The sequence below is a fragment of the Protomyctophum bolini genome (genome assembly GCF_963924005.1).
Source record: "Protomyctophum bolini genome assembly, chromosome: 13".
Lineage (NCBI taxonomy): Eukaryota > Metazoa > Chordata > Actinopteri > Myctophiformes > Myctophidae > Protomyctophum > Protomyctophum bolini.
Window position 1 is genome coordinate 27166068 of NC_137874.1, and position 12500 is coordinate 27178567.

At 43.5% G+C, this 12500-nt stretch overlaps 1 protein-coding gene across 1 annotated transcript in view; it reads left to right on the forward strand.

Annotated features, from left to right (window-relative positions):
* The window catches only part of spns2 (SPNS lysolipid transporter 2, sphingosine-1-phosphate), a 91757-nt gene that overhangs the window by 10046 nt on the left and 69211 nt on the right, over window positions 1-12500 (forward strand). Inside the window, exon 2 of the mRNA XM_080780725.1 lies at window positions 10202-10267. Coding sequence (XP_080636851.1) covers window positions 10202-10267 — 66 coding nt within the window. The remainder of the gene's footprint in view (window positions 1-10201; window positions 10268-12500) is intronic.

The following is a 12500-nucleotide window of genomic DNA, read 5'->3' on the forward strand; positions in this document are numbered from 1 at the left end:
AAAAGTTTGTACAATAGGACACATTCCCCAAGTGTGAACAGAGGAAGTTGTTGCGTGAGTTGAGTGAAGTCCAGAAAAGACAGATGTTCTCATCAGCTATCCCATTGTCCTTTGTGTCACAAATCATCATTATTGTCTGATCTATCCAGTGAGCCAGCACTGCAACTGTGTGCAGACGCTAGAGGAACAACACCAATCAAGCTACACCAGATATAACCTACCAGTAGTTATCTACCTGTGTTGGAAAGTAGATTAGATAAGAAATAACACTGCTTGAACTCATTTTGCATGCAAAAGAGTGAAACAGAGTAAGAAATTAAATTAAGACCCAGGTGGTGGCGTAACCGTCTGGGCACCTGACTGGTAATCCAGTCGCAGTGTGCCGCGGGTTCGACTCCCGAGCGCGACACGGCCTTTACTGCATGTCTTCCCCCATCTCTCTCCCATTTCCTTCCTACTGTCTGTCCCTTCAAAAAAACCAAAAAAAGGCGTAAGCCGCAAAAAACATATCTTAAAAAAAAAGAAATTAAATTAATGTCTAATTCATGAGAAGATGAAAGATGAGCCCCAGAGAGCATTAGAACAACTGTCACCTCTTGTCAAGGCTGAAATAGAGCTAAGGGTCAGGGTTCTCTCTCCTACCACTGTGGATGGCTATTTAGTGACTTGTATACAGCTGTTGAGAAGTGCCTTCGACAGAATCCTGGATAAGGAGTGCCATTCCTTTTTACTGCCTCCCTTTCAGGAAGTTGGCTGAAGATGGACACATACACATACATGCATGCACACACACACACACACACACACACACACACACACACACACACACACACACACACACACACACACACACACACACACACACACACACACACACACACACACACACACAGTATATAGAAACAAATGAATCATTATAGAGGAGTCATTATAGAGAAAATGAATGAGGCTATGTAAGTAAAGTCTGTGTCACAGTATGGTGGTTAATGTACTGCAGGATTAACATATAGACTCCCCATTAGTGTGTTATGTAATAACACACTAATGGAGTGTTTATAGTTACTGTGAGGAATCTTCATTGATCGATGCATGAGTTGAATGAAGCCCATTTGAGACAGATATTCTCATTAGCTATTGCATAGACCTAGCCTTTGTGTCATGAATCATAATTATTGCCTGATCTATCCAGTCAGTTGGGATGAACTCCAATATCCGTGCATAGTCGTCGTCACCGGTGGGTCAAAACTGCTGTTAAGTTTGATGGCAAAGGTGTCCTGTGCCAAATTGACAAGTAAGCAGAGGCACATTTGTTCCAAGCCACTGAAGAAAGTTATCATCCATAAGGAACCAACTGTGCCCCTGTGTGTCCTTGCTTCGCCCAGAGCATGGAGTCTTTTAACAGTTGCAGTTAGCTTGACAGACCAGGCTTTTGATGTTAAATTGAGCCTAAAACACAAGTCTTGACCAATTTACTTCTCTGGTATTAGGCTCAGGTCACATTTGAAACTACATTTTGTTCTACTGTGAGCAGGGAGGAATAACAAGGCTCCTTGAAAGCTTGTGGAGGGCCTATTGTTCTGCTGTAGTGCATTGTTTTCAGAGGAGAGATAGGTGTCTGGTATTGTGAACATTTTACTACCAGGCAGCATTTTAAATGGCCATCCTTAAACTAAGAACCTAATTGAAAGAGACCTTCCAGCAAAGGCTGCATATTATGTAAATGAGTGTAATTAAGAAAAGTATTCTGACAAAGCATGCCTCGATTGTAAGTAAGTGTTTATTATGCAGCAAGACAGTCTCAATGACCCCTGAATGAATGAGTCTCAATGACTCCTACTGTAGTGAATTCCTCATACTATACATATGAAGTGAAATATCATAAAAAAGCACTAAAGAACGACTTTAATCCCCCTATTTCCCAAAAAGCATTGGGATTAACGGTGGGATTTTTCTCTGTTGTCACCAGCTGTGTACTATGTGGGTATGTAAATTAGTGTGCATGTATTTACACTCACCCTGACGCATGCGCTTTGTGTTTTGCTCTCTCTCTCTCTCTCTCTCTCTCTCACTATCGCTCTCTCCACGCACGCACGCACACACTATTGTAATTGCACTCCTGGTTGTCTTTTGGCTTACTCATTAGACAGACAGTCTCTGCGCTGACATAACGCTATTCCCCTAATGAGGTGAAAAACAGTAAGATGTGTTTGTGTATGCGTTTTTCTTAAGCACTTCAGGGTAACTGCAGTTTCAGGGTAACACAGCAATCCTTAAAACACTCCATAATGAGTATAAGGGAGTTCTGAGTCGGTATAAATAGTTTCGTTTCTCTCTGCTGACCAATATCTGTGGGATTCTCCATGGAATCTGCTAAACACATCTTCCTTGATTATTCTTTTATTCATCTTTGATACTTTGTTATCAAACTAAGTATGGAAATGAATAACAGATGGTTATGATTGGGCAACTGAACTGGGGAAGTGGATTTGATTTGTTTTGATTTGTTTTGTTTATGGCTTTTGGGGGAAAACAATACTGAGATCCCATATAGATCCAGTGTGGATACCGTGCAGGGGCGCCTCCCACAGCCATTCACTCTGGTTAACATGGCTCCATTCCAGAACTCCAAGTAAACACCGCTGCTCAGAGACCTCAAGCTCAAGGTTGAGTTCAAGTGCATTTGTATATTCCACAGAGATGCCGGTGAGGACCTTGGCATCTCACTGGCATCCCAGCAACGAGCCGGTCGGCGAGTTGTAGCTCATCTCTTCTCATCTCACATACATTTGCCTCACTTCACTGCATTTCTTTCCAATACATCTAATGCATTATTTCACATGAGCAGACTATGCTGGCCCTCTATCCATAATGGATGATCCATCGGTATAGTCTGCTCCATGAATGCTACATTACACATCTTCTCCACTGTCATCAAATATTCAGCACCTATTGGCTGGGACAGAGCACTCGAGCAGAATTCAACCTTTTGATTAGTAGCAGACAGACAAGTAGGAGATGAAAAAAAAACATGAAAGATCAAAAAAAAAAGTTAGGGTTTGGGAAAACTTCAACTTGATTCAGCTCCAATTTGGGTGTACCAATTTCAGAGTGAAAAGCATGCCAAATGTCATCGCGTTCGCTTTCCCCCAGTTCTATCAGGGCAATAAGGTCTACCAATTTACAACTCGTTCAGTGTCCCCACACCACTGACAGATAGAGACATACAGTATATCCACAAGGATCTACGATTCATCTGCTTGCTGTACTTAATCAACTTGACTCTCGGATGGATTATATTTCTGTTAAAAGTCACACATTAGCTGCTCCGCTCGTCGCAGAGAGCTTCTGAACATAAACAGCTTCCTCAGCAAGGCGCAGATGAGATCATATTTACTAGACGGGGCTGTATAGAAATAAATGATTTTGAGGTTTGAAGTCACATTATACATTCAAAGACTCCAGCACACCAGTTGGGAAGCAGGATAAACACACACACACACACACACACACACACACACACACACACACACACAAGCACACGCACACACACACACACACACACACACACACACACACATTACATGCACAATCGCATGCAGCCTTTCAGAGGGAGTTCACCTCTCGAACACCCTTTTGAGCTCTGCCATACAGGCGGTCCCACGCTGTTTCTCAGACTACATCTGCAGAGCGTTTCCTCTCTGTGTGGCGGCCGGGGGGAGGAAGTGGGATGGAAAAAGTGTCCCCCGCCCGACGGAGCCGCATGGCAGGGAGGAGAGCAGTCGGTCAGGAGCCCGCCGGCCGCAGTCGGGCATATTTGTGGTCAACTTTCTCCTTGCTGCCGTCTAAGCCTCTCCTATAGCCAAAGTTCCCCATGTACTCTCTCCTTCTCGCCATCCCTCTCTTTTCCTCACACTCTCGTGTCCAAATGTCTTTTAAGAGTGCGAGAGACTCCCAACGGACACACTCATTCTTAAACCAGAGGGAAACTCATTATTTCTGTCTGCCCAAAGTCCAGCCTGTTTACAGTGGATCTGGGGACACGTAGAAAGGGATCCCCCTTTACAGGAATCACAGTGGAAGGATTTGGCAACATCAGCAGAGCGGTTCACCGCGGTCCGACATACACTGGCCAGGGTGAATGACTTCCATCTACAGCGCACTCACGCACTGTAAAACACACACGCACGCACGCACGCACAGTCGCACACAGGCACACAGGCACACACACACACACACACACACACACACACACACACACACACACACACACACACACACACACACACACAGCAGCAGCAACAACAACAGTGAAACCAGGGGGAAAAGGAACACACACACAGACACACAGTCCTCTCACCAAGACACATACAAAGTGAATCCATAATGTTAATTTAACCAAATGGGCCTGTTCCATTTGTACACTCTGAGATTCTGAATTTTTCTGTGCTGTACACACAATGGAAACATTGGCTATGTTTCACAAAAGGAAACCATGCAGCCCTGCCTGACCAATGGAGCCACCTATTTATCTGCTTCAAACTGTTTTCCTCTCTCTCTCTCTCTCTCTCTCTCTCTCTCTCTTTCATTACACCCCTTCTAAATTGGACCACTATATTCTCTCCTTCCTCTTAGCCTAGTTTCAATAAGCTGAAATAGAACCGGGGGGCTGGAGAACCATGTGTCTCTAGTGGGGATTTGGATATGAAGTCTGTTCCCCCTAATGTGACACGGTAAGAGTGTATGATTGCACACGTGTGTAATTGCAGCATGTATACAGTAATGTATGTGTGACTGTGTGTGTGTGTGTGTGTGTGTGTGTGTGTGTGTGTGTGTGTGTGTGTGTGTGTGTGTGTGTGTGTGTGTGTGTGTGTGTATGTGTGTGTGTGCACTGTACTTGAGATGAGCTACTGTAGGCCTAGGCTAACAGTGTGACTCACTGTACGAAAAAAGCTGGCCTCACAAAACAGCACACTGTATCCTCATTTAAACATCAACTAAATGGGACTGACATTTTAAGGTTTACAAGGAACCACAGCGGGACAGCAAACAGTTTTCAGGCAGATTTTACCGCCCTGCGTTGACTACGTACATGTAATCAATGCTGTATGATGTTTAAAGCCCAACTGCGGACAGATTTTCATCCCCATTTTGGAGAGTCCTATGGCCCACCGATCTACAAACTCACAAAGCATTGCAATGCAATATGTTGCGAGCTTGTAGATCTGCCCAAAATAGGGATGCCAAGTAGAAAGTGGTTACAAATACTGTAATTGTTTTATAGGGTAAAAACAATAGTAGTCAAACAATGGCCAATAGATCAACCAGACGGTCTAATTTGGATACTTGGATAATTTTAGAAGAAAGATCATTCACCATTCTGTCTAAATGCTGTGTTTGTGACACAATGACGTTCATAAAATTTAGAGTAATTTCTGAAGCAACATTGAATAGTATGCTCATGAAGGAGGGCTTTATGAGCGGCTGGAATAAGTGTCAACTCCAGACTGCAGTCACTGCACCCATGGTTCTGTTTCTGTCACATTACCAACATCTTAACACAGATAGACAAATACTGTCAATGTCGAAGGATATATATAGGGTTGGTATTTATCATTGCCTTGAATGTGTCCCTTCCTGTATTCTAATTTAGGTAAAAGTATGAAGGTATGAACTGCAGAATTAAAAAGTCAGAGGCAATGACCCACAAAGCATTTACTGTGAAACCATTTCACAAGCACTGATCAGGTGTGTGTGTTTGTGCGTGGCTGCTGCTGGGTGTGTTTCAGTGTCTTCCGTCGTATTGTAAGTTGGTGTTCCTGTGTGCTGTCAGGATGGTCCACATTCCTGCCATACTCCCATGTTTCTGGGTATAATGAATCACAATGCTTCATAATGCATCGTAATACACACAGATCATTTGAGGTCTAAGGCGTGAGATGGCCAAGTTCCAAGTGTTGTGTCACCTGATAATGTGGTTATATATAACCTACTACTAATCCAGAAACATGAAACAATTTAGCAGGTGACCATAACCTGGTGTCTAACCTCTTAAAACACTATATTATTTGTATTATTAGTTGACCAGAGACACTCAGGGGTCAATACTAGCCCCCCTCCTTTTTTCCGTCTACACTAAATAGTAAATATTTGAAAAACGGCAGAGGTCGACAAGGGAGGAGAAATTAGTAGAGGGCAGATTTGGGAGGCTGGGTTCCTGCTCAGAGTCTCTTGACCTTTCTCCTCTTTGTGTGTACCAACATTGCATTACCACAGCAACTAAACCCTGGCGCTAATGCCAGTGTGGGCTATACGGCCCGCCGGCATCGTACCTCATCAGACACTTCAGTGAATTACCCTGTCGTAACTATAGGAATCATAGTCACTTTATTGCTCAAAGTAAAAAGGCATGAAACAAAGGGAGAGTGATAATCCTCAGTGTTTCATTTATCCCTTCGTAACTCTCTGGGTTAAATGAACACTCAGGGTTTTAGAGTGTGCATGGGAATGGAGGACAAGGGTAGAGTGTGATTGCTGTGCAACCGAATTAAGGCCCTCCCCGAGGGAGAAGATGAAACTGCTGAACAAACGCTGTGCAGTACAGCACAGCCTCCCACTGGAGCAATGCCGTGTCATACCCAGATCATAATGCAGCTTATTACACGTGAACTCAATCAGTACCGTGCCAACCACCTGTAAATCACGTCCACTGTTAATTTAAAACTGAGAGTATACAAATGTACCCAAATGGACCCGTACACTCTCTGTACTCTCTCACATTCAGCCAGTGATGTGAGAGAACAATTTTTATTTTATTTTTAACATTTTGATTCATAGTGGATCTTCATCAGGTCATAACATACCATTATTACCTACTGTTATTACCTACATTAAATAAAATTACTATTACAATAATAAAACTGTGGTAATGATTGTACTTAGTTCAGCTTCAGGGGCTATAAAACTGGCCCAACCACCTGTGAATGTGGAGAAGCATCATACGATGCCGCACGCCTTATCTGCCCTCTATTACTCAAATGCACAGCTTAAAAGATCTTGCAGAGTTCAACAATAATGCAGAGGACTGTGCAAACAAATGGGAAGCTGTCATATACTGTATAAAACCAACATGCTTCGAAGACACAAAAAGAAGACACATTATCAGCTTGAATGAAACCTCCAGTAGAGCTGGCAAAGGTTTAAAACAGAGATGTGCGGTGATTGGGGACGGGGTGTGGCACATAGACAAATGCTGATTTTGTTGAGGAGGGACGCTCCACCATCTGGTGCAGGAATCCCCCCTCCCAGTGGGCCGTGTATGCGAGCGTGCATGTTGTGTGTGTGTGTGTGTGTGTGTGTGTGTGTGTGTGTGTGTGTGTGTGTGTGTGTGTGTGTGTGCGTGTCTGCAGTTCTGCCCAGCCAATTAGAGCACAGCCACTGCAGTGCAATGTGTTGAACACTGTTGTGGCTGTTTGACAGGCTTGACAAGAGTGAAACAGTTCGCTGCCGCAGCCATCGCAGACAGAAATAGTATAACAAGCTATTGTCTGTATGTGTAATTGTGTGTGGTCATGGGGACTGTCCTGTAATGGAAAACTCACATGTCTGATCTTACATAAATCAAAAAATACCAGTACTCAGAAAAATTGAATATAAATTTACTATACAACTGTCACCTAATTAGGTTACATTTGGTGTTTTGGTTACATTTGTATAAAAGGATGAATTAACATCTAAATTTGACACCAAACTGAGACACTGTAAGACCCAGCTGCATGCTCACTCCTTCAAGTCACCCTGGGGAAGAGAAACAGCTAAAATGTGAAAATATGAAAGTTAAATAATATGTAATGTGTGGTATAAGACAGAGTGCAGTATTAAAAGCGTCATTGTTTTGATAATCCCCATGCTTCACATGCAACCATATGGACTAGGTTTTACCTGAGCATAAAATGTAGATCTAATCTTGCATCCCTTGAGCTCTTGACTACATGCAGTACTGCTCTAATTGCCACAGGACCTGCTAACAAGGAGAGCAGTTACGGAGGGAAACGGTACTGTTTACCATCTGTCAACGTGGAAGAGACATGGCTATACCTCCTACTCCAAGACAGGGCCCTGTAAAGACAGGCTTTCACACGCATCTGTGTGCATGATCCCATACTGGACTCGAAAAGCCATCAAAACACCACAAGCATTTGTAATAGCACTGCAGTCATCGTCAGATGCACCATAATGATTTGTGGGAATGTATTCAAATTACATATGAGGAAGTTGAAGTGTCATTCACATTCTTGGCTCATTTTATAATGGACCAAACAGTCTAAGAATACAATTTTTACTTGTATTACATACACTTAATTGTAGGTAGCATATTACGAGTCATTTAACTACGGTCATTATCACACAAAAACCAGTCTCACGGTGCAGATGTTTAGCTTGTCCATTGCTGCCTGAAGTGTGAGAATGGCAGCAGGTGGCATGTTTCGGGTGACCAGAATTTCACTTACATTCCGACTCCCCAGTCACAGTCCAGTGTGCACTCCCCCCCCTCCCCATCACACTGCCTTTGAAACCCATATGCTACTCTCGTGACAAATGAACTAGTGATGACAGTGCAAGGTTAGCAGCCCCCCCCCACCAATTGCCATCCGGTGGAATTAAGACCTATGGATGAGTGGTTGTCACTCCCTCAGTTCCCAAAGCAAATTATGAGGATTTCACAAGTAATTGTTGAAGCTTGGGAATTTGCATTTTTGTTTTGTGTTGTTTTCTACTAATGTATGCTTTGGAGAGAAAATGATACTGGCAGAAAATGTAGCGTACAGTAGTATGCTAAGTTATAGAAGAGGTGAAGTGCAAACAGACTCAAGCTGTTGGGTATGATGCAGTTACATATTCATAGGCAGTGCTAATTACTAAGACCAGCCTGCCAGTCTGTCACACAACTAGCTCATGTTAATAACACAACACTTTCCAACCTAACCACAAGGGAAATCATTAAAATGTAATTAAATTACATATTTTTTATTTAACTCAATTTAAATAAGGTTGTGCACTCTCAGAGTGTATGTGCACTCTCAGAGTTACAAATAGATCAATAACACATAAATAACATTTTACTGTGTAAGAGTGAGTATTTGAAGATACTTAGTTTGAAATATACTCCTCTTTCATCCCTTCCATCCAGACAATTTTGTTAGAGAAGGTATCTTAATGAACTGAGTAAAATTATTTCACTGCATCTTGTTTACAGACTACCACAGTTGTTTGGAAGCCTGTGACTGCAAGGAAGAAAAGTAACCTCATCATCATCAACCTCACTCTCTCTGACCGATACATTTATGATGTATTTTAAAATGTAAAGGTCTCGTTACAATTGCTTGTTTCACAGCCCGCTTTCATGGGCGTTCATTGCAGTAAACCTACATGGAAACTAAATATTGTGATGACTTGACATTCAGCTGTTCACATATCTTTCGACTTTCCTGCAGTGACCAAAGTGCCGTGTTGCTCATTAAGCTGTCAGTGCAACGCGCAGTATGTGACCTTCTCAAAGGAATTTCCTCCATTCCAACATAACAGCTCTTGGGTTACAGCAACAGGAACAACTCTACTTCAAAGTTTTTTAAATAGACAGGGACTACCTCCATAATTGATGGTTTAATACTTTAATTTATAGTGGCGAGTCAAAGATGCACCTGAAATACCCACTTAACAAATTCTGTACACCTACACTAGTACCGTCAACCCAATTCCAATCATTACTGTTCACTGTGTTGTGTTCCATATAAAGCTGGTGCTTGCATCTGCTGGTGGGAAGATAATGGTGCAGAAAGCTTTCAGAGCTGGAGGGGGAGATTGATTGTGTGTGTACATGTACACGTTTTAGAATAGATAGATGAAAGAGTGTTGCTTTGTGGTGGGAGGTGCCCACTTGTAGTAAAACCCTGACAGCAAAATTATAAGAGCTGAAGCTTAACCGTGTTTGTCAGCCAGACACCACAGACACAATTATTGCGTCCTCAGAGATGCAAAGTGAATGATAAGAGGCCACGAGTATCCATGCAGAATTAATCATGCTGTAAGTCAAACAGTTTAAATATTGATGGCTAGGCTTGACCATGGCTATGAAACCATAAGTGCAATATCGTTAACCACATCACGATATTTAACAACGCTCTTTCTCTCATCCCTTTTGCAGGTGTTCTGCTTGACATCCAGAGGCATTTCAACATATCGGACAGCGAAGCCGGCTTGTTGCAAACAGGTATGTCTTCTCCAATCCCATAATTGCATGTGTGAAAAACCCTAGCTCAAGTGCTTGTGCATTCTCTTGTAATTGAAGTGATTATTACCTGAGCTCTCTAAGCTCCTTTTAGCTAAATGCTGACCATGATAATGGAAAACAATGGTGGGGGTCCTCCCCTAAAGACAAGGGCCCTTCGATGTGCCACCATTCTGTCTGAGCAAGCTATTAGGACGCTATCCATATCAGTAGAACAGGTCAAATGATTCATATGATTCATGAGATATTGTTATCACTCAGTAGTATCACAACAGTAGTTTGCAGTTAAGTATAGTCTACTACACCAGTGGTTCTCAAAGTGGGGTCATTGGGGTCCCCAGCAAAATTCAAAATCAGTTCATCTATTTCTAACCCTATAGCTTATATACAGTGTACAAATCTTGTATGGGGTCCCTGGAACAAAATAATTTCTGATGGGGCATGAGGGTGTGTTGCCAAATACATATATGGTCAACACAGCCTCTGAAATAGAGATCCTCAATGAATCCAGAGAGACGGATTTGAAACCATCATACTCTCAAGCCAAGGTTGCATTATTTTATGAAATAATGTGCAGAAGTGCAGAACCAGAGCAGAATGGAACACAGCTCAACGAAGCAAAGTAGGAATATACATATAACAGAGTGTGATTTGCACTCTTCAGAATTAAATTGTGAAGCAGGCAGGCGTTTCTCCTGAGGGCCAGTGTCCGTGTGATCAGAGAGGGTCTGCACTCTGCGGGCCCTGGTCAGGAGGCAGGCAGGCGTTTCTCCTGAGGGCCAGTGTGCGTGTGATCAGAGGGTCTGCGGGCCCTCAGGAGGCAGGCAGGCGTTTCTCCTGAGGGCCAGTGTGCGTGTGATCAGAGGGTCTGTGGGCCCTGGTCAGGGCGTGGGTTTCCTGCTTCACTATAGACCGTAATGAATTCACCTTTTACGGAGATTCTCTGCACAGAGCTCTTGCTAGAGGACAGGGCCCCGTCTTGTCTCCCTGTCCCTCGAAATGCACTCAAACACAAACAAACTCGCACAAAGTGCCATTGAGAGCTCAGGACCACGCTGGAGTTTGAGGGCAAAGAATACAGCTCACTGTTTCCTCTTTACGTCAACATTTTACCAATGAAGAAAAATCACAGTGTTCCGTCCAAATATGCCTTCCATAAATGTTACTTTAGCAATTAACACTATGTAAACTAATGAGCCATTTCAGCACCGTGAAATGTATTCCCCTTTATTTGTACAGTACACTAGTATTAAAGGATTTAATTCTATCCAATTTTGGTCTTCTTGCTGTATTGTATATACTGTATATTCTGGTGATTGTTGACTCAGTGGCAGTGCAGTGTTAACCTGCAGGAGGAATGAGATCAAGTCCATCCTGCAGCATACTGTAGCTCGACTGTGATTGGCAGGTGAGAAATCTCTTCAAGATTTCTTCACTCCATTAGGGGCTGCCAGTCATGTGTTCCAAGTGCTCCACTTCATTCCAGCCTTTGTTCAGTTTAATGCTGCCCACACAGAGAGATAATGCTTCTGGCTGAGAACTAATGCATGAAAATCATACGCAACTTTGAGAGCTTGGCTAAAAAAAAAGACATTGAAACGGGTGAAATAATGCTGGTTGGGTTCAGCAGACTGCTAGTCATTGTGAGGCCTCATTCCCTTTTCCAGGTGTGGTCTGCTCTGGTATATTTGTTCCCTGGGTGGCATCTAATTAGATCATAATTTTCTATTATAGTTCAAAAGATACTGATCGGCAAGGAAAGAGTCAACCTTATTTACAGTGGCGTATTTCTGGATTATGCACACTTCACTAGCATCAAGACATGTGGACCCTCCATCCCACCATGGATGAACGCACACAGTCGCAGGCACGCCCGCACGCACGCCCGCACGCACGCACGCACACGCACACACACACACACACACACACACACACACACACACACGCGCAATATGTCAGCGGAGTATCAGGCACCGTATGCTTTTGCGCATCTATGAGAAGCACCTAGCCTAGGCTAAAAACGGAACTGCTCTGTGCCTGGCTGGCCTCTGCCTGTCTTGGGCTGTGGTGGTTCAGACTCCGCTTGGCCCCTGATCCCCAAGCGACCTCTGTCTCACACTGCCCCGAGGAATGTGCGGTGGCCCAGCTCAGAGCTGCGAGAGCGGGTGGGCGCAGACAGTGAGCCTAGGTGTGAAGGAGAGGTTACCGGGGTTGG